The 22717-nt window shown below is 41.8% G+C and overlaps 1 protein-coding gene across 11 annotated transcripts in view; it reads left to right on the top strand.

Moving 5' to 3' along the window:
• The first annotated feature begins 504 nt into the window (after positions 1–504).
• Positions 505–22717, top strand: part of CDC42BPB (CDC42 binding protein kinase beta) — a 92705-nt gene continuing 70492 nt past the window's right edge. For all 11 annotated transcript variants that reach the window (XR_014226496.1, XM_082283560.1, XM_082283559.1 and 8 more), the window contains exon 1: positions 505–918. Coding sequence is in view for 10 of the 11 variants with exons in the window: in XM_082283560.1 (XP_082139686.1) it covers positions 741–918 (178 nt within the window). In the remaining variant the exon portion in view is untranslated. The remainder of the gene's footprint in view (positions 919–22717) is intronic.

The raw sequence follows: 22717 nt of genomic DNA, 5'->3' as shown, positions 1-22717 counted from the left end.
GGGAGGCTGGACAAGATGCCCCGTTGTGGTGCCGGACCCATTTTGTGAGCCTGTGATTGTGTGCACGTAGACAGACGCGAACATCGCGATGTACTGCGTGCTCGAAGCTTGTTAGTGCCAGCATGTCCGTGAGTGAGGGATGCTGGCTGCTGCCTGTTCCACTGACTAGGGCTCCTGTGTCGTGCTTGAAAGCACATACAGACCTTACACCAAAGAACCTCCTAAAGATCACACACACAGACACACAGACAGAGACAGACACAGACACACAGACACACAAACACAGAAACACAGACACACAAACACAGACGAAAGTGCGGACGCGGACACGCAACCGCGCCGCCCCTCGGCCCCTCCGCGGCGAATCTGCTGCTACGGGGCGCCGCCCAGCCCAACCTTCCTGTGCGGCTTCGCACGGCCCTGCCCACGTCGGAGCGCGCGGGCGCCGGGCGGTGGGCGTGGCCGGAGCCGCTCCGAGGGACGCGCCGGGCCCGGGGAGGAGGAGCGGGATCGGGAGCGGGATCGGCCCTTCCCCGCCGCCGGGGCGAGGCCGGAGCGGAGCGGGGCGGGGGGTGGCCGGCCAGGTCCGGCCCATGGACCGTCCGTGCCCGAGGCGGAGCCCGTGGAAGGAGCCGCTCGGCCGCGGGAGGCGGCGTGGGGCGGCTGAGCGCGGCTGAGCCCCGGGGCCTTCGCTTCGCCCCGTCCCGTCCGTGCCCCGCGCCCGCCGCCCGAGCGGCACCATGTCGGCCAAGGTGCGGCTGAAGCGGCTGGAGCAGCTGGTGCTGGACGGGCCGCAGCGGCACGACAGCGTGCTGAGCGTGGAGACCCTGCTCGACCTCCTGGTCGGCGTCTACGCCGAGTGCAGCCGCGACTCGCCGCTCCGCCGCGACCGATACGTGTCCGACTTCCTCGAGTGGGGTGAGCCCGGGCGGGGGCCGCGGGGCCGGGTGGCGGGGGCTGTGCGTGGTGCCCCGGTGAGGGGCGGCGGAGCGGTCGGGGGTGGCCCGGCCCCGCCGTGCGCTCCCACCGCCGCTCCCAGCAGCGGCCGGAGACGCCGCCCCTGGATGCGGCGCCTCCCTGGGGAACACCCCCGTCGCCAGTCGGGCCTTGACCCTCCAGGTCTCCTCCCTCGGTCTCAGGCGAACCGCTTGGCAGCCGGCAGCAGGAACAGCACCGGAGTGTCCTTGGCCTGAAACCCTGCTCGGCTTAGTCCGAAATGTCAGGCTAATCCGGAGCTCCTCAGAGGGTTTCCTACCTGGGGGAGGGGAGGAGGGGAGAGCACCAGGCTCAGGCTTTGAAATGTTGCTCTGGTGCCGGCTCGTTGCTTTAGAAAGGGCGTGTGTGTGTGTGTGGCTCGAAGAAACAACAGTTCCCGTTCATCCTACAGTCTTTTTTAATTTGGGCATGCCCCCCAAGGACAGAGTATTTCTAGGCAGCTTTTCTAAGAGCTTTGTTTAATGGTTCCCTACTGTTAAGCAGCCTGATAACGAGAGACCTCCAATAGTCCGGAGCGTGCTGACAAAAGAAAATGTGGATACTTTTGATAGCACTTAGGATAAAAGTTTTCTGTCGAATGTTGTTTAGTTAAGGCTATTGACTAGAGGTATGTGGAGAGCAGAGATCCTTGCCTGCCGCATGTCTAAATGAATTTATGTTAAAACGGCCATGGTGGCTGACTGGTTTATTCAGCTGAGTAAGTTATGAATAATAATGTATGACGAAGGTGACTTAACTTCTCCATGGAATAAGAATTGAAGGGGAGGGAGGAGAGATCATTGGTCACGAGTTTATTGTCCCGTTTATCAGCTGTTCTATGCATGTACAGTTAATTAGGCTTTAAAAGAGCACTCTTAAAAAAATAAAAAAACCCCACCCCTAAAACCTGAAAAAACCCAACCAACAAAACAAAGGATTTCCTAAGGGAGAGGGAGGGGCAGATTTACTTCAGTAAATGCAAATGTGTGTCTTTAGCACTAGAGACCAGAGCACTAACATGAAGGGACAGCTGGTTCTCCTTAATTTCTGTGGGGACCACCACTCTTTGTCATACACTAACAAACTAAGAGGATTCACTTCCTGGACTCTTCTATTGACGTCAGTAATGCGATTGCCAACTGAATAATTAACCACTTTATCACATCTGCCCCGCAAGGCTGCAGCCTGGGGAACATTGATTATTTGTTTTGTCATGGGAGCTTTGTATGTCTTCTGCAAAGAGCATTCAAGGTGTTTTGTTTTCAAGCTGATGGCTTGAACGAGTGAGCACCAGCAAGCTGTTAAGTATGATAGATCAGACTACAACATACTTTGAAAACTGAAGTTGGAAGGATTTGAGGCAGGCCAGAGAATGATATGCTTTTTCTATAGCACTGCTGGTGGTTGTGTCTTACTGATTGATCCCAGCGTTGTCATTTTCTGTGTGATGGAGAGGCTGATTATCCAATTGTTTATAAAATCGCTTCTTTTAATTCTATTTATTGTGTTCACTGAATGTGAAAAGGTTACTGACTTGATGAAAAGTATAGCTTGCAATAAAAACAGTGTGTAGTTTTTACTGCAGTGTGGGATTACCCTGGTATAACAAAGTGCCTATTCAATAAATAATTGAAATGTATGTGAGCTACCATCTGGTGCTGCAGAGTAGGGATAAAAGTTTATAATCCAGGCTCTTGATGGTAAGGGGGTGGGCCTAAATCTGGACTGCTGTGTATTTGTGTTCCATCAACAAGGGATACCCTTAAAACCAATTACAGTTGATACTGTGTGTTCCTTCCTTTCCTTCAAGCTGTTAAAAACAAATAAGTGCCAGGAATGAGGCACCTTTTATCTGTGTCCTAATGCCCTCACAGTGGGTTTCCACTGACAAGGAACTTGTTTCTGCCTCCAGCTAATAAGGAAAATATCATGCCAAACATGCTAATCTTCCTCATGTCATGATGTGTCTTAATTACAGCCTGATTTGCTGCTAGAAGATATTCTGGATTAATGTGCACAAGTTTTCTGTGCTGTTATGTGTCTGTAGAAGCATCAGAGTGTAGTTAAATACCTGGGATATACTTTGAATATCAGTGTTTCTTTATCAACTGGAGACAGAAGGAATTTTGTTTTGACAAAATGGAGACTCATCGCTGGCAATGGAAATAAGCTGCACAGGTGTTAAGTTTGAATTAAGCTGAGCTATATAACAAGCATTTTTTTACAATTTTGATTTTTAAACTGGGTGTGAGGTGTCACATGTAAATTCCCTTGAAATGATTCAACGTGGCTAATGGACTTGCTAGCCTTCTTAATTGCCAGGGGAAAATAGACTTCAGGTGTGGTAGTTGAGGCAGGGTTTTTTTTCTGACTGTTGGGTGCAGAGGAGGTTTTGAGTTGTGTGGTGTAGTTGCTGGTTATGGATATCTCTGCTTTCTGACAGAGCTTGGTGCTGCTTATATTCTGTAGCTGGTGGATGCTGGAGAAATTGGGAGTCCAGAAAATCAAGTCCCATGTTCCTCTTGTGAGACTTACGCCACCTCCTCTCTATTCAACATCTGTGGAGGCCTTGCACCTTACCTGTCGAGGGTGATAAAGTCAAAATGGTGGATCCCATTGCTTCTGTCTTATTAATTCCTCTGCTGCTTCCTGGCAGTCCTGCCACAGGTTTATTTCTTCAAAATCTTCTTCCTATTTGCTAACCATAGAAGAGCGCAGGGTGTGGTCCTTTGCCTTGAGGCAGTTTGTGGCTTCCATTGCTTTACAAATCTTGTAAGAATCTGCCATTTTAACCTTAGCAATTATAGCTTTCCCATGGTGAGTGGAGCTTTCAAACACACTGTTTATTCCCTGTAGTGGATGTATAATACACATATCTTTATGCCAAGTGTCTTTGGAGAAGAGCTAGCTGAACTGCAAGTGAGGAGTCAAAGTCCTTTTCTTCTAGTTATTTTTATTTATAACTTCTGTTGAATAAGCTCTCATAACCCAGTTGGTTATCACTGTTATATTGTTTATATAATAGATATTGAAATAATGCTCAGTATTTTTAGTGGGAATTAAATCCAGATGTGTTAGATGACAGACCCATGTCTACACGTTCAGAAAGAACTTCCCAAATCTGTGCTTAGTGTCTTTTAAACTGTTGCTGCATCTGCTGCTCTTAGAGTGAGAAATAGTTAGAAGTCCTGTTTATTCTAATGGGTTTTGCTCATTCCTCTCTGAAAGTGAAACTACCTAAAGCTATCAGCAGGCACAGAGGAGGCTGCATGAACTTTGGACTTAGCTGATAGACATGGGTGCTGTGGTGTGGTGTTGTCCATGCACTGCAGACAGACCTCCCAAGAGACTCTTCCTGCAAAAAATGCTGTCCCTTGTTTAACTTGACAAGGAGAGAAGTGCAGGAGTGCTGGAGCAGCACAGCTGCAGCTCAGGTGTCTGTGTACCACCTGTCCTTTAGCTTTCAGGTGCAGCGTGTTTCTCCCTATGGAGCCTCTTGTTCTGTCATACTGAAGCATCTGAGTCTTGCATAATCCTATGCTAGAGTGGCTGCTTGCAGGGCACCTTGCTGGCTGGCATTACTCCTGTGCTGGTTTGACATCACCTCGTTTTCCAGGAGTTATCTTAGTTGGCTGTGGCTGGTGCTCACTGCTCCTTCCTTCCAGTCAGCAGGGACTGGCGCAACTGGCTGCTCCGTTTTTGGACAGCTACTTGTCGCAGTTTGCAGCCAGTAGTCGAACATGTTCAGAGGAGAGTCTCACAGGAATGGGCCTTATTTGTATTCAAAATTATCTTGGTGCTGCACAGCCTCTCTTACTCCAGCCTTTGTTTCCTCTGACTCTGTTTCATACTGCTGGCCTGCTACAGAGGGCAAAATGGCACCTGTCCCTATACACTTCATTCAGTGTTGTCTCACTCCCAGACTGGGTACTGGCTGGTTCTCTCTGTGGGAGCACCTCAAAACCCATGTCAGAGTAGTTTAGACTGATCTGTGTTTGTTTTAAGCAGGCGTATGAGTTACTTCTGTGGACTGTTTCTCCTCAGTTGTTAGGAGCTGTCTGTTTGAATGCTGACTTACCTTCTGTGTTCTCAGTTTGTGCAAGGTCTGCTACACAGCTAGAGTGGTGTTCTGCTTTTGGATGGTGGTGGTGGGGTTTTTTGTGTCTGTGTTTGTTTTTGTTTTTTCCTGAGAGGAACTTTAAGGATGCTGAAGCTGTGGGGAAAATGAAGAAGATGCAGATGATTAGCACAAGTAGGCCAGCCTGGCACCTGCTGCTGAGCTCTTGAAGACAGTCTGGCATAACAGACTGGATGATGTTGTAATAATATCAATATATTCCCAGTCTGAACTAGAGGAGAGAAAAAAAGTACACACAGAGTGCTCAAAGCAACCTCTAGCCTATTTGTGAACTGCCACTTTTGGGTATATATTTATTATACTTGAATCTGGACCATACATGGAAAAAATCACTCACAGAATATTCACTGGGAAGGTCTGCGGTCCTGGTGCAGTGATTCACAACTTTAGGTCACTGTCAGGACTGGTGCTTCAAGTTTGGATCTTGCTGTTTGGAGGGGCTCTGTGAGCTTTGCAAATTGACTCTCAGGCCCACTCTTTTCTCCTTCCAGTTCTGCTTTAAGAGGCACCGTAACCTTTCAGATAAAAAAATACTTACTTAGGGAAGGGGTAACCTTTCAGGGTGGCCTTTCTTTCAGGACAGTGTAGAGCCTGTTCTCTCAGCCTGAGAGCAGCTGTGTTGAGAAGTGTACATGTGAGCCTGACAAAGGGTCCTTCCAGCCTGCATTAGAGCATATTCTAAACTAGCTGCAGGGTTGACCTAGTCCTCTGCCACAGCAACTGCTGTACTAGAAAAAGTACTAGGTAAGGGCAGGGGCACACTGTGTGGTGAGTGTGCTGCTAATATAAGAGGTAGAAACTATCCTTAGGTATTTTTGAGATGACCTCAGAGTTGATGGACTTTAAGGGTTGCTTGTGAGGATCTGTTGGTCTTTTGGGGTTACGCCAGGTAAAACTGTTGCTTGGTAACACATCATATCTCTTGACTTGAGGGCTTAAATTCCTCTCTTCATTCCCTTTGGCACTTCTCCCTCCTCCTCCCTTGCAGAAATACACATAAAAAGCCAGGAGGGGACCTGAGGTTCTGCCAGCTCTTGTAATGTCCTTCTCTGTGCAGGCAGAAGCTGTGCAGTGAGTGATAAGCCTGTTAGGCACGTGTATGAAGTGATAGTAGTTGGCTAATGAAGGCAGCTAATGAACAAGAAACTGAATTTCACATTTTGGCTGAGTTTCCTCTACATCATCCTCTCTCCACCAAAGCCTGTTATGATCCATTATACCAGAGCTAGTGGCAGGAGGGCCCACTGGGGCAGGGTACAGCTACAGGTGCATTGCAGGCGTTCTGGAAAGGTGAGTGGTGGTAGTGACCATGGGTTTTTTTGTGCAGTGTGGATGCAGCCAGAACTCTTCCCTGCTCCTGAAGGTTTTCCTGTGGTCAGAGACGGGGTACCATAGCTTGGATCACCCTCAGTAACAAGGTCTTTGATGGTCATCTGGTAGAATAGTGTGACCATGGCTGCATGGAATCCCAGTTTCCTGCATTCTCTGCTTCCCTTAAACTGGTTTTGTTCTTTTCAAAAATGTATGTTAGGATTAATTAATGTTGAAGTAGCCCAAACTGCCATGTTAGCTTTGACAGCATTGTAGTCTAGGCTAGTGACATGAGGGCATGTGGTTAAAACCCTGCTGCTGTATGATGGTGGACTCTCTACAGGACATCTGTTTTAATCCGTTATTTTTAGAGTGAGGCAGTATCTTTTAATGACTTTTTCTGTAAAACTTCATGCTGTGAAGCACTGGCACTGAATGCTGCAGTCATGTTTTAGTAGTGGCAAAGTAACATGGTCTGGAGGATGAGAGGCCCATTGGCATTTGCTGTTAAAGTGACAGATGTCCTGGGTGAAGATTGTCTTTTGTCCCATAGAAGGAAGTCAGTATCCCTTTTCTCCTGTGGATAAAGGGGCTAATAAATAGCACCAGTCTTTATTTAGGGCTTGAGGAATTATGTGGTATATTAAAGGCTGTGATCTATATTTTGCATTTAAATTTTGTTTATCTGTGAAAACTCAGAAGGGGGTAAATAAGTCACTGATAAGTTTGTCTTCATTCAGGAGAATGTGTGCACCTAGTAGTTTCTCACTGGTGGCATATGGTAAGGTGTAGAATGCAGAAGTAAGATTTCATAAGCATCCATAAATCTAACTCTTTTCTGTCTTGTTTCACTTGCAAATCTAAATTATTTTCATATTGTTTTTTCACAGATAATATTAAGATCTAATACTTTGCAAAAAAAAATTACTTAATTTGCATCCTTAAAACTTCATGGTCGGCAGAGTTATGCGTTATTAGTGGAAATGGCTTGAAAGTCAGTTTAGATCCAGTACAATTAATTTTTTTTATCAAATTAGATTGAACTAACCTATTTTTGCAAACAATTAATGCGTGGGAATGAGTCATTTTATTCCACACCTACTAGAACAAATGATTTTACCTGTGTGAATCAGAACTGAAGAGACTTGTTTCATTAGCTTTTTTTAGGAAGTTACTTCTACTTTATGGTTATATATTAATGTTTTAGGTTTTAGGAATGTTGATCTGTAGTTGAGATTAGCTGGGAATGTTAAACTACAGATTCTTTAAATTTATAAAAATTACATTTTATCTCTTGCATGTAATTTGAGGCAATTCATGCAAGCTGGTTTAAAATGGGTATTACAAAAAGGAAGAATTATAATACTTAACAATTGCAAATTTATCTGAGCCATTATCAGAATGTAGTGCCTAGGATTATGGGTTCATCTTTTTCATTACCAATGTCTGAAAAGATTAATAGGGTGATGTACCGTAAGCAAACTGCTTAGAAAAATAGAAGGGACTTGTTAAATCTTTTTACTGTATTTTTGCCTTTGATAATACTTTAAATAGAGTTGATGTTTGTTTCCTAAGTCTTTCATAAGGCACACTTGAGAGTTCCAATGTGTTCTTGATGTTACCAAAGGGCTTGTATTATGCTCACTGTTACAGCCAACCGAAGTGCTATGGGGTTGTGTATTTTACCTTTTTTTAAATTTTTTTTTATTAAGAAAAGAGATTTAATTTAAAAAATTCTCCAGGTCTGAGAATTTTTATGTATGTTTCCTCTGTGGTTCAATGCGATCTGTTCATTTTTTAGCTGTCTCCTAACACTAAAAGCTTCCAGCCTATTTTTCTCATCAGCATATGCAGATTACCAGAATGCAGGCTTTCATTTATAAAGATCTTGTTCACTATAATGAATGTAGCTTTCTTCAGTAGGAAACTACACACTGTTTTCTTAAGCCCTGATTTTGCATAGACCTCAGTAATCATGTCTGTAGATATACTTAGAGTGCATTCAGATTAAGTGTGTGCATCCATCATTTCCAGCTGAGGCCTTAGGCATCCTGAAGTGCCTGAGATCTTAATTTCTATCATTCATGTCATCAGGGTCTTAACACTGAAACGTGTTATTACTTAACCATGGCCTAAAGCTTCAAATGTGATTAGTACCTCTGGATACCCAACCTGAGACCTCTATAAAGGAGTCTGAGCTTTAGAAAATGCATTAAATCATTGAAAATGTGTGGAATTTATTAATCAGATGTGCATTAGCATAGTCTGAGGTATAGTTCTTAATTTGCTTAAGTGCACTACTGTTGAGGGGTGAATATGTATATAGCTGCCTTTCTCCAAAAGGCCAAGAAGAGAAAAGATCAGAAGCAGCACCAATTTCAAATATATCTCAAATTCTTTTTATAATTTGTAATTGTTCTCCAACATAAAAATAAACGTGGATAATTGCTTTGTGAAGTCCTGTTTGGAATGTGTTTATGCCAGTTTAGTGAGATGTGCATGCTCAGGGTTTTGGAAAAGTCAATACAAAGTTCTGTCTGGGCTTTTAAATCGGCTTAAACCTGACTTGCATTGTTCTAATTGTCATCAAAAGATTTGGTGAAAGATGAAGTAACAAGTAAGAAGACACCTGTTTTAAACTTGCTTGAGTAGGTATATGGAAGTCAGTGTTAAAGAGGTGTTGCAGCTATTCTGGCAATACTGTACTTTTATTTGGGACTGTGTAGTTCATGGGATGTGGAGTCATTCTTTTTACAGGAGGTGTGATTTTACCCAAAGCATAGCAACCACTGCAGTTGTATGGGAGGTTGTGTCTTATGATTTCCTTGCCAGTAATGGTCCCTTAGCCTAAGAACTGAACTGTATGCTTGTGAAATCTCTGGCCTCATCTGAGAAAGGACAAGGTTTCTAGTAATTGCATGGTAATAATTATGGGGCATCTGAAATTTTTTTCCCACTCTTGAGGAATTCCTCTGTCCCTGGTTCCCCCCACTACTTCTTACAGAGATTTCACGTGCACCTTGGGGGTGGATGGGGATTGTCTCCATTGCTTTGCACACCTTTGGATTTCTGCTGTTGTTACAATATGGCTTCTATGATCTTCATTTTGCACATCCTTCCTCAAAAGTTGGCTTCTTCATGGAGCTTTTTTGTGTGCTGCCGGCCTTATTGCTGCCCGTGTGACTTGGATTATCAATACAGGAAGCTGGAGTGTTCAGAGTGCCTTTTATTTTACTGTAATTAAGGCAGAGTAGAAACAGCAGGAGGGTGACTTCAGGCATGAAGATCCTATTATATCATTTTGAAATATGTTCCCAAAGGTTTGCTTTTTAAGATGCATGTTTAGTCTTTAGATTTAGCTCTTTTTCTGACAGGAGTAGTTAGGTTGTCATGTGTTGTTGTTCCCTCCACCTCCTTTTCAGTGTATCATGGCGGTGTGGCTGTTGTCTGTCTCTTATTAGCCCTGAGAGATGGACACCCAGTGTGCAAGCCCTGCAGGCTTTGTTCTCCAGGCTTCTGGCCATTCTTGGACTCTGGATATGAAAGAGATTTAGCAATTTTTTCCTATAGTTAGGTGTTTTTCTTATATTTAGGTGTACTTGAGTAAGAAGTTCGTATTGAAATTTTTAAATTAACGGTTCAGGTTTCTGTGTGTAGTCTGTGATTGTTTGCATTATGTCCGCATGAAATGGGAATGTAATATCTGACCACATTTTTTTTCTCTTTAGTTTGTGTGCTCTTTAAACCAAGGAGGGAATCTCACTGTGTTTTCCCTATCAGTGGTTCCTTTTAGGGTGGCATCGTTGCCATGGAATAATCCCTAGTTACACACCTTAAAGGAAATGACATTTTTTGTATTTCAGAACCATGGGACTTCCTCCAGGAGGCTGTGAGAAGAAAAGTTTTACATGTACAAGAGGCTAAAAATGATCTAGTGGTCCTAGTGGAGTAACTGGTAGATGTTGGGTTTAAGTGCAGAGTGAAGGCTGGAGTCTGTGGTATTTAATATTTCTGCCTTTAATGGGTAATAGGTATTTTTCCTAAACTTCACCTGTCAGAGCAGACTTTTGCAGGTTAGCTGTGTCGCAGGGAAGAAGCACAAACATTTTCCTTCCGGGCCAGCTTGAACTAGTTGTAGTAAAACGCCTGAGGTCATGTGGCATCATATCACTGCTTGGAGGAGTTAAGTTTGACTGCGTTAACTTACTGTTATGTAACTGAAGATTTCCATTACCACTTAGTGTTCAGCCTTTGGTTTCCTGAACAGTTGATATTTAAGTTGTGAATAATGTCAATATACACACAGCTGTTTTTAAACTGTGGTTCTTCTGGCCTGGTACTCCAGATAACATGGGACAACATAGTGTGGGGATGCCTAACTGGAGACTGTATCAGGCCCACAGACTGTCTTTATCTTACCCCTAGAGGTATTTACTGGTCATTAAGGCAACTGAACTCTGGTTATCAGTCTGTGTTTGTGATTGTGGGCCAGCAGGATTTACTGGATTGGATGTAGTGCTGTACCAACAAGGCTACACTGGGCAGGCTTGACCCTGTCAGGCACGACCCAGTCAGGTTTACATCCATGGCTAGAAATAACCAATCCTTCTGCATCTTGAAATTGACTCTGATGTGAATTGTAAACATAAAAGACCTGACATTTTGGGAAGGAGGGAAGTGGGAGATTTTTAATTAAGAAAATGAAAAGTTATTCATGGAGAAGCTTTTACTGCCCTTAGGAAAGGGCTTTGCAGTAATTTTCATCGGCATTAAAGGTATGAATGCATTTGAGTGGCTCAGACCAGGAGAAGTTGCCCTGCTTGATCCTGACAGAACCAAAGGTGTAGGTTGTCTAGGTGTACACTTCCTGTTCTTGTGGGTAGTGTTAAACATCATAAAGATTGTGTTTAGTGTTTTCAGGCGTGTTTTGAGGGTGGGGATAGCAGATACTACATTCCGTCCTGTACCTTTTGTATACAGCATTATACTTCCTTCACACTGTGAAACATCACAAAATTCAGCATGACAAGTGCAAAGTCTTGCACTGTGCATCTGTGAAAGTTGGGGAAGGACCATCTAGACAGCAGCCTTACAGAAAAGGATTTGGGGATCCTGGTAAACAATTGTAGAAATGGAAGCTGCCTGTGTACACGACTGCATCTGGAGAGTGTAGCCAGCAGGCTGAGGGAAGTGGTTGTTATTCTCTTTACACCACTCTTCCGAGTCCATTTCTTTAGTACTGTGTCTAGTTTAGGGCTTCCTGGTATAGAAAAACCCCTGGGAAACTGAAGTGAGTCTAGCAGTAAGCCACTGATGTGGTTGAGGGCCTGAAGTACGTGATACGCAACAAAAGCCTGAGATTCCCTTCTCCAGGCTGACCAGATTCAGGTATCTCATCGTTATCCTCAACTGCCACATGTGTGCTTAGGGAGAACACAGAGGCAGATGCTTCCTGGTTGCACTGCCAAGAAGGACATACAGCGGAGACAGGCTATGGCAAGGAGGATTCTGACTCTTTGTGAGAGAAAAATAGAAGTACTCCTCCTAAGAATGGTCTCGGACTGGACAAGTCACCCAGGAAGGTGATAGGCTCTTTATCCTGGGGACAAACCTCAGCTGGACAAGGCCTTCGTCACCTGATTGAACTTTGATGTTATCTCAGATTTGAGTAGTTGGGTGGACTCTGATGTCCAGAAGTCCCTTCCAACCTAAATTGACTCTGTGGTTCAGTATATTTTTTTCCTGTGTCCACAAATGTATTTAACGTCATCGGTGCTCTAATAAAAAACAATTGTTCTTCCTACTTCTCAGAATGAAAAGCAGTATGTGAAATAGCATCTTCTTGTTGTAGATAAAGTAGTTCACACAACTTATTTTTTTGATAGTCTTAGGTGGTTAACTTGATTGGCTGGCATTTTACCACAGTCTGAACATAAGTATTGACAAGCTTGTAACTAGGCTTGTAAATGAAGGGAAACTAAATTTTGTTCATGTTGTTCTTCCATGTATTTAAAGAAAGCACCAGTTTCCTTGTTTCTGGCAGTGAATTGCCAGAACAGGTTTTAAGAACTTTGCACCTATGTTTTCTGACTAATGCTGTTTCTCAAGTGTTTCCTTATGTCTAGTTAGCCTTGATAGCACTTGGAGTATTTTAAAGCATTCCTGCGTGGGGCTGTCAGAAGAGCCTGCCATCCCTGCATGACTGCGAGCCTGAATCATCCTTTATGAAAAATACAGGTTTAGTTGTCCACTAGGTATGTTCTCGTATCACAAGGGATCTCTATCTAGTAGGGTTCCTAATATGCTTATATCTGACACTATAAGGTGTCTGGCTAAGCAGTTGCTACCAACAGGGTGAAAGAAATCTTCCTTCTAAGAGCAAGATCTAATGGGAGATACTAGCTGGGTTTTTTTATTTCCTCTGTAAACTAAGAACTCGTACGACTTACATGAAGTTGGATTTGCAACATGGTTTTAATGCTGATATTCTTGATTGATCATAGTGGACTCAGCTAACCAAAATGCACAACAAGTTCAGTGTTTCAAAATCATATCGGTATATGGAAGTGCTGTCAGTGATGAGGATAACAATTTACAAATGGGACAAAATGTAAGAAATGAATCCTTTATAAGTGTTGTTTTGTACTTAGATGGTATCCAGTGGCACTTGACTTTCCTTACAATGAATTTGTATCTGTGTCTTTGAGTATTTTGCTTGCAGCAAAACCCTTAGAAAATAAAATTCTTCAAAATTCTTATATTCCTAAATGCCTGGAAGTCTGGTAGATCCCCTTCTCGGAGAATATATATTGTCAGCTATGTCATGAAGGCGTTCATTGACAGCACTATATAATGTAATGGTCCACTGCCCTTCTGGGGCAAGGATTGTCTGTGAGCAGTTTATAATGTGTGTTCATTTTTCAGAAGAAACTTTTCTCAAAGTGTTGTGTACTTGTTTCAGATGCTCTGGTACCTGCACACTGTGCAGGTACCTTGGGACAAAAAGCAGATAGTGAAGTAATGGCAATAACTTTCTTGCAGACTGAGTCTTGCTGCTTAAAACTACGAAGAAATATCATTTTCATCCTCTTATGCCCTAATTTCCTCTTTCAGTTAATTATTCAGACTCTTCACTTTTCATTTCTTATTTGTATTTAGAGAAGGCACTTTGCAGTGATGTCTTTAAAACAGCAGTCCTCACTTGTGCACACATAGCAGCAATGATCTTTTGTGTCAGTGGCTGTAATATGTTGTATTGCACATTGGTAAAGATAGTTCTTTCTTCAAGTATGTGGTTGGTAACTACAGAAAAAATAATACAGGGACTTCACTGGAAAATGTGCTCCAGTAATTCACCTTCAGAGCTCTGTGGGTGACAGCTGGTGAAAGATAATGGATTATCTTTCTGCAAGAGGAAAGCATGGGCAAGACCTACTTCTTACTTCAATCTCCTTGCCCTCGTCTCTTCCTCCCCCCTCATGTCCCATATAACACTTAAGAACCTGTCCTCTCCATTTTCTGAGGGACTTGGGTGGAGACTGCTTGTTATCACTTCTGTGTTTAAAAAAATAAAACTAATTGGCAAGGAAATAAATTTAGCTGTGCATAACAATTCATGGAAGAGGAAATCAACACTGTCTGCTTGTAATCTTTTAACACATATCCAGAAATAGATTGTTGGAGAGTCATGGTATTTGTTTTAAAATTTGTAGTATTGGAATAAAAAATAAGCAGGTCTGTGAATTAGAAAGCAGTGGAAAAAACATCATTTAAAGTCCAAAATATTGGTCAATATACTACAAACATTGGTCAGGCCAGATGTCTTTACCTGGTGCTTCCAGAAGTTTCTGTACTTTAAGGTAAACTTTATGTTGAGCATTTTTACTGAAATGTCTGTTAAGAAAAATTTTGAAGGAGAGATGGAACTGGTGGTAATTAAAGACAAACTTCTCACGTGAGATAACAAAGATTCTTACTAGACTTGGGGGTTTTGATCCGTTCAAGTACGTTCACGTAAGAAAGGTGAGACTCCAAAGTGACGTTTTGGTTCCTTGAAAATGGATTCCTCAGAGACTGGCTCTTCAGAAGAGTAATTCTTTAAATTTTGATTTCATATAATACAGTTGTAAATGCTTCTGGTTTCTTTCCTTTCTTTAAAATATAGCTGAATAGTCAGGAGTGAGTTTTTGCCAACAACTGCACAAACTACTCCCCTATTGTAAAATTTCTTAAAATAATTAGGTACATTTTTGTTCCTATGTAAGAGTAATGACTGGTGCAGTCTGAGCATAGTTAATAGACATAGTGACAAAGTGACCCTTGCTGCTCATGCAGGTAAATACAGTGGAATAGTTTTAACATATGACTCTTCCTTCTCTTTTATGATGACTGATACTTGTTTTGAAAGATTTTGTGGAGCTAGATTTTTGTTTTTAATGATCCTTCTGTGGACTTGGTTTTAAAATTCAAATTATGTAGGAAACGAGTTAAGCTTCAAGAAATTATTATAGAAGTGAAATTTTGTGGCTGTTAAGGTATAAGCAGTAGGACTCTTGCCAGAAGCGTAGCCTGGCTTTTAACTCCTATACAGACAATTTGATCAACAAAGAAGCAAGTTTTATAAGCAGAGTCATCCTTCCCCTCAATGCTGTGGGGCATTTGTGTCCTGCAGATGATTGTCACAGACCTGTGTTGTGTGTGTACCTGCTCATGAGAACCAGAATGAAGCTGTATGTTAAAGACTGTGAAACTACCAAGAGATTAAAAACATTTTTGGTAAATGTCATGTCCTTGCTTGATTCATAGTGGCAGTCCAAAGATGGAATAATGTACTACTGAACAAGCAGTCCTGAGCACCTTTGTCACAAGGCTGGGGGGGGGAAGGAGCCCCAAGTGACATATATATTGAGTATCTTATGTAAAGTAAGGGGAAAAAAATCGACAACTCTTCCAGACTTTTCTGTTAGAGAATCCCAAGGAAGTTTATGGAAGAAAAGGATTACATAGCCTCAGCTCCACAATACTAGTATCAAAAATGAACCTAGCTTGCTTGAACTACAGTATCAAGGATGAAGAATTTGACAGTCTTTATAAGACTGTGGTTTGGGACTGAATGTGTTTTTAAAGTGAGTCCATGCAAGTGGAAAATATTACTTAAGAGCTAAAACAATCATGAAATGGGCAAAGTACCCAAGATTTGCTTAGACGATACTGGAGGCAAATTAGTAAAGGAAAATATTAAATTCTGTATGGAAAAAGAAAAGGGAACGGGATATAACTAAAATGACATGTAGAAAAGTAGAAGGGCAACCATTTGGCTTTTCTCTGTGTAAATATTGGCTCAATATCTATACTAGTTTGCAGTTGCATTGAAGTAGATTAAAGCATTTTGTAGATTGACTGAAATTCCTTGGTTTTCTGTTTGTGGTCACCTCTTCTGCTTGTGGTCTCCTCAGAGGCCAAGTACTATGTCAGAAGATTTCTGGAAAGAAGTTAATGTGTCTTTACTGGTTCCTACTCTGGAAATGAGAAGCTGTAAAAGCACATCTACACCAGCAGGGTTTTCCAGCTGCATCTGTACTGGCATGCAGGTGCTCACCCTGGTGTTGCAAAGGAGCTTCCAAATGTTTGGTTGTTATTTCCAAGTATGAGTAAAGAAAAAGGTTGGAAGCCAACAGAATGGAGCCTGAGGTATAGATGAAGATTTGAGATTGCCGGCCTACTACAAGCTTGTTCTGAATGTCCTAGTACTTGATTTTCTGTTTTGAAATCAACACACCTGTCTAGATGGGCTGTAAATGAGGAAGAAAAAAAGGAACTCTCTGCTTAAATGCATGGAAATAAATCTTAAAGCAAAAGGATCATGGATGTAGTGTTTATTAAACAAAGATGGCATGTGGATAATGTTACACTTTAAGTAAAGAGGAGTGTACAAAACGGAAAACTTGCGTTTAAAATGACAAGCTTAAAAGCAGAATGTTCTATCGGATACTGCATCTGATGTAAAAACTTTCTGGGATGATCCTCACTTGCTATGTCTACCTTGAAAAGCTGAGGAACACGACCTAGAGGTGTGACGTGGTATTTACAGTTGCGAGTATAGCGATGGAACAGGTTTTTGTTCCCTACTGGTTCTGGTTTTAAGAATATGCAAGAAAGAGGGAGCGTCTAGAACCCAGGGGTCTTGGGCTGCTGCTCATCATGCTGGAGTGTGCAGTAACAGGAGGTATGTTCTGGATTGGAATGGTAGTGTGGAGGATATAAGATTCCAGGAGCCTACAAGAGGTTTGGGAATGCCTAGAAGCGTGTCCATTAAACAGCATGTCACGTGGGCTGGCAGTCTGTTGAGAGCTTTCCTAAAATCATGATCCAGAAACTGGATTTAAGAATTTCTGAAAGGTACCACGGCGAAGATGTTAGGAAGAGATGGGCTATAAGTACTAAACAAAACTGAAACTGTTCTTTGATACACAAAATACTGAGATAAGGGGAAAGAGCTTATTCAGTGTAATGTACATAAATTAGCAAAAATTTGGATAGGAAAGCATGATAAAAATACAGAATGAGGGGGAGAGAAGGAGGAAGAACTTCATCCTGCATGTACAACAGAGAGCTGAATTTATAATGCTTGGAGACTTGGAAATGTCTCTAGGAAGAGGCATGGTGTTCTATTTTTAGATTCTTATTCTGTATGCTTTGCATATACATGTGATGTTAAAGCTCTTTAGTCATGCTCTAAATCAGTTAGATTTTAAAAATTCACTCTTAAGTGTTCCAAGATTTGCCTCCCCTGAGAATGATTTTTTGATTTGAAGGAAAGTTTAAAAATATGAACCTGTATAAACTGTCACGTGTCTAAGATTCTAGATTATCATATATCCAAAATGTTTTGTTTCATGGGTATTCACTGTGTGTTAGAAAACCAAACCCTGCTTTAAATGGATTTTTGTTCTTATTTAACAGCAGATAATTATGGTCCTGGTCAGTTTGAAACTTCAGAATGATTAGCTGATGTTAGCAAGCTGATGGCTTAAGTGGGCAATATTCTAAAACAGAATTCTGCAGGCTTCTTGGTTTATTTCAGTGGTAATTAAAATTGTTGGCTTTTTTTTTTTTTTTTTAGCCATGAGCACTTTAAAAAAAACTGTACTGCTAATGATCTGTTATCATACAGTTTGACTCCCATTTTTTGAAAGCTACTTCTAAGGCCAGGGGTAGGATTTTCTCAGTTTTCCAGTAGATTCTCCCCACCCCCCACTCCTGGTAGAAATTTAGACATTTCTTACCCATTTTAACTGTATTACATGGAAAGCCTGGGAATAGATACAGACAAATCTGGAAATACATTGAGTCGGTGTCAGACATTAAGGAAAAGTTGCACAGTGAAATTAGAAGCATGTTGTCTTATCCGGGTAAAGTTTTCATCACGCCTTGGAAGGCTGAGAGATGTATTCCTCTTCCATTTTGACTCGCTTTACCTCTCCTGTAAGCAAGTAATTGTCAGGAAGCATCCCTCTGGAGATGTGTTTACCTTCTGAATACCCCAGACCCCAGCGATTTTTGTGTAACAGGCAGCTGGCCATGCTCCTGATGCCCTGCTTGCTCTGAGTTTTGTTGGTAGTGACTTTTAGCACTTTGAGTTAGTGAAAATAGTGCTGCTGTATGTAAGTGGTGTTCCTCTTCCTTGTTGCCAGCCAGTGGTATTGGAATGAGTAGCACAAGACAAAATAGCTTTGGCTCTAGATCCCTGGTCTAGAGAGGGAACTGAAGAAGTGAGAGTATTTTTAATAATAAAAAAGCCATTCTGAGCCATCCACTATAATGTGTAGCAAATCTAAGCGTGGGACTTGTTAGTATTCTCTGCAGATTTAAAGACAATGCTCCTCTTCTCTGCTTCTGAGTGTAACTTGAGCTACTGCAAAGATTCTTGTGCCTGGTTACGGTAATTGCTTGTCGCATGTCTTCGTGGCCTTTTCCTACGGCAAAAATCTGACTTTCAGTGACCTTTTAATTAGATCTCAAGCTCCAGGCAAGTTTTGAAACAGGGTGAGTAATGTCTGAGAAAATGTCCTCCTGCCCGCTGCCGTTTAGAAGGAAGTGAAGAGAAAGATGTGCCACACCTGTTCTTAAAGTGGCTGTTGCTACCTGAACTATTGAAAAATAGCTCAGGGTATTTATATGTGTAGTGTTGCAGCCTTGAGCCATCAAAAAAAAAAAAAAAAAAAAAAGTCAGGTGCAGTTCTGTAGCACTGTAAGCTCACCTAATTATCCCATCCCCTTAGTCTTGTATTTCCTAGTTTAAGGTGTTGATCTGGTTGGGAACTGAAACACCAGGCAAAAGGTAATTGTCGTTTGGCTGTGCTTCCTTATCCAGCTTTCCATCGAGCTCCCTGTGTGTTAGCAGCCAGGCAGGCCACCTCTGCAGGAGCTGGACGTGCTGCAGGCCGGTGCGTGGGCAGCTCATCACACCCTGTGCCACTTAACAGTGGCTTCTGAAGAAATGCTCCGCTCCTTTACCCTCCTTGCTTGTGCTGGCATAGCAGCCTCTCCCGACCCTTCAACGATGATGATTCAGTTTGTTCAGCTACAGGGTGATAGCTGTGTTATGTGTCTTGGTAGCTTGGGATCCTGCTGGTTTCATGAGGAGAATCAGGTCAGTGAGGTGAGACCAGTTGGATTTGTTGGAGCTGACGGAAGGAAGAGAGTAGATCTATGGAACTGCCCGTCTGGTCACAGCGATCTGCTACAGTTGTGTCATTGAACTACTTTACTTCACTCTACATTTATAAGCAGAGAAAAAGGATGCATCCTAAGGTGGATTTCACTCCTGTCACTGTAAGTACATTTGTGTAGGATGTCTTGGCAAGAACAACTTACTGGAAACCTCTAAGCTGTAAAAATGAAGGAGGTGACGTGGTAAATACAGCACCAGTGTAATGTGTAAATTGTTCTGTTACATAATGCACGTATTATGTTGATAGTAACTTGAGAGAAAATCTTGTCTATATTGGGGGGAAAAAAGTGCATTTACTGTAAGTGATTGAGAAAACAGCTATGCTGCTTTCTTAAGTTTTACTTCTAAGATGAAATAAAGCATGCAGTCAGGAACTAGAGCTTTGCTCATACATTGATGATGTAAGTGGTGGCTTAATTAATGTAAGCGTGTGTATGCTTATATCAGCATAGCGTGGTCATCAGATTGGAATTGTTTTACTTCTTAGGAGGTGCAAGAGGTGCTGGGTCTGATGAAATTTAATTTCATCCTATGTTATTGAAATTTGGGTGAGCTCAAATTTGAGATTTTCTTAATCTCTGCTTAGAAACCATCTGAAAAATACGATTTTTTTTTCTGAACAATTGTAATTCTCAGGCTATTCTACAAAAAATTATTAACTATGCTTTTAAGATTATTCATCATGCAGTAAAATAAGTGGATTTCAGCAATATTTGGAATGTTGTTATGGAATAAAAGAAATGCAATCATTGAGATTTTACTGTTTGGAACTAGTGATTCATGCAAACCCCCTGAAACAATTTTTCCATTACTGATGTGTTTCGATATGTGATTACCATTTGCTGTGGCATAAATGGCCTCTCCAACACCTGCAAAATCTGGCCCTGAAGTAGGAGTACAGAAAAACTGAGATACAAATAAAGCTAAATTAAACAGATACTGCATTCTGTGATGTTTCTTGCAATGTTTTGACGTGTTTTGGAAGACCCTATCCTCGTTTGGTGTGGGTTGACTAGAAACAGGCTCCGGTGTAGCCACTTCCATGGTTGCTGCACTCCATGCCACATGAACCTCAATTCCAAAAGCCATTTTGCCCTTCTCCAGCCTCATCCTGGTTCCTGCACTGGGCCGGGGCTCCAGTGCTGGACCTGTATGGGAGTCACATTGGGTGAATGGTTTGGTGGGAGGGGGTGGAATTGGATACACAAGTTAGCTTTTGCCTGGAAATGTTTTCTGGTTTGGCATACCTCATGAAGGATGATGATGATGATGTAGACAGTAGAGTGGAGTGTGGTGGGAAGGAACAAGGAGGAACTCCTTCAGCAGTAGGATGAATTTCCTGGATTGAAGTGCTTGTGTACCTTCCTACTCAGTTGTCTCAAATTCTGGGATGTAGACAGTCCCAAGGAAAATCTGTAAATGGCTTGATGTACGTGTGTCTTCCAGGCTGGGTATGATCATCTTGAGGAAAATTAAAGGACTGAAGATGAAGCTTATGAAGGCATTAGATATCAACAGTTATAAAAGAGCAGAAGAGTTTATTGTGAAATAGTAATCTTTTCTTTGCATTTTTTTAGCAAGACTTAAGAGAAGGGAAAGTATCATTGAAAACCTTGCAAAATTTGAGTAGAAGCAAGATTCATTTGTTTTGGTCTCTGCAGAAAGTGCCAACTTGCAGACATTTTTGGACTTCTGCTCAGTATTTTAGTCAGTGAAGGTTCTAAGGCTGAAGAGGCTGATGGACCACCAGGGAATCCGTGGTTGGTACATGGTCTGATGAAAGAGCTGGGAATCTTAGGGAAAACCTCAGGAAAAGGTTAAAGAAGCATGGCAGCTTTCCCTCTCCCAAACAAATGTGGCAAGTTGGAAAGAGATACGAAAAACTGGACTACCAAGTGCAGTCAGGAGCACTGTTTCTCTAGGGGCTTTCTTCATTCTCCCATGAGAGTGGGACTAAAGTTTAATCTCAAACTGCTGTTTTTTGAAATGCCCTTATGAATACTTATAAAGGTGCAGGTTTTCTTGTCCAGTCTTTCTTTCTGCTTAAAAAAGTCTGTGTCTTGACAGCAGTATCCTGAAATACTACATTTTGTGAAGCTTCACCAGGTTTGTGTGCATAGTAAGTCACTTCTGGCTTTTTCAAAGTAAATGCTATTTACAGTCACATTTTTCTTCAGTGTTAGTATTAACAGTCCCATCTTCCAAGATCAACTTCAGTATTAATAAATAAATAAGACAAACCCTGCCTGAACTGGCTCTAGAAACCAAGTCGTAATTCCCTAAATTTGGATCATTCAGTGACAGTAACATGAGTAAAATGAGAAATGGGGCAGTGAGCTTCACCCTCTGTTTGTTACAGATGTAAGCTTCCTCTCCTTGTACTTGCATCACTTGTTGTACTAGCACATGCCATGGTCTGACTGGCATGTGGTTTTTATTTTATCTGTTATTTTTCCTTTGGTAAATGAAGGTCTTGCATATATGAGTACAGCAAATAGTCATTTGGTTTGTTTCTTTGGATGTGTGAGCCAACACTTACTTTCTCTCACCTGCTAGAACTCTGTTGCTGTTTAGTTCTCAAAGACGCACAGTGGCCTTGGCAGGAGTTAAATTGGCAATGTAATTTGTCACTTGGACTACTGGAAACCATCTGTATGTTCCTCAGTACTTGTCTGTACAAACCTTGAGTATCATCTTTGATGTCCTTTCATTGTAAGCATGGAAAGCAGTGAATGGGCCAGGCAGGCAGATAGCCAGCTATTAAGTGTTTGTGGTAACATTCATCAGCGAGCTGGCATATTGCTGCTGATTGAGTCCTTCTGTGTGGCACTTGCTTTTGGGGCTTGCCACACAAAAAGAATAACAGTGAGCACAGATGATGTTTCAAGGTAAATGCCTTGCTCTTCTGCTGGCAAATTTAGCAACACTAATAGGATCAACATCAGAACTACCACTCTATATTTTTCTTCAAAGCATTTCCCAATGCCATTAGCCTTTAGCTTGGTGATAAATTTTGCATGCAGTTACTGCAGATTAGTGTACAAATTCCAACTGCCACAATCAGTTCTTGTGTAACTGATAAAGCCAGTTATGGAGCAAGATGCCGAAGCTATGAACACTCAGTCTTGGTTTATGCCTAAAATTAATGATGTTTTTATCCTTTTAAATGTTTGAGGAGTTTTGCATGTAATTATCTGATCCGATTGTTATCCAAAGTCATAGTTCTGTTAAGTATCAGCAAGGTATCTGATTGAAGGTGCTCAGATACTCTTTTACATATGTCAGAAAACTTTCATAAAATGAAGCAAAATCCATAACTGGCGGCAAGTGGATACCTTTGTACAATAGTTGTTCAGAAAGCTTGAAGATTTGTTAAGCATTTATATACCAAATAAAGACTAACAACTTGATATTTAAATAATTAGTTACCACCTTCTGTCTTGAAAAATCAGCTTCAAGAAGACTCAGACTTTCTTGCTATTGTGTTTGTGTATATGTCTGTTTCTACTGGCATTTTATTTCAGATTAATACTGTTAGAAGAGAACATGTTAGAGTTAGG

Source organism: Coloeus monedula, assembly GCF_965178545.1.
Source record: "Coloeus monedula genome assembly, chromosome: 6".
Taxonomy (NCBI): domain Eukaryota; kingdom Metazoa; phylum Chordata; class Aves; order Passeriformes; family Corvidae; genus Coloeus; species Coloeus monedula.
Note: the sequence above shows the minus strand (reverse complement) of the source record. Positions and strands in the feature narration are given on the sequence as shown.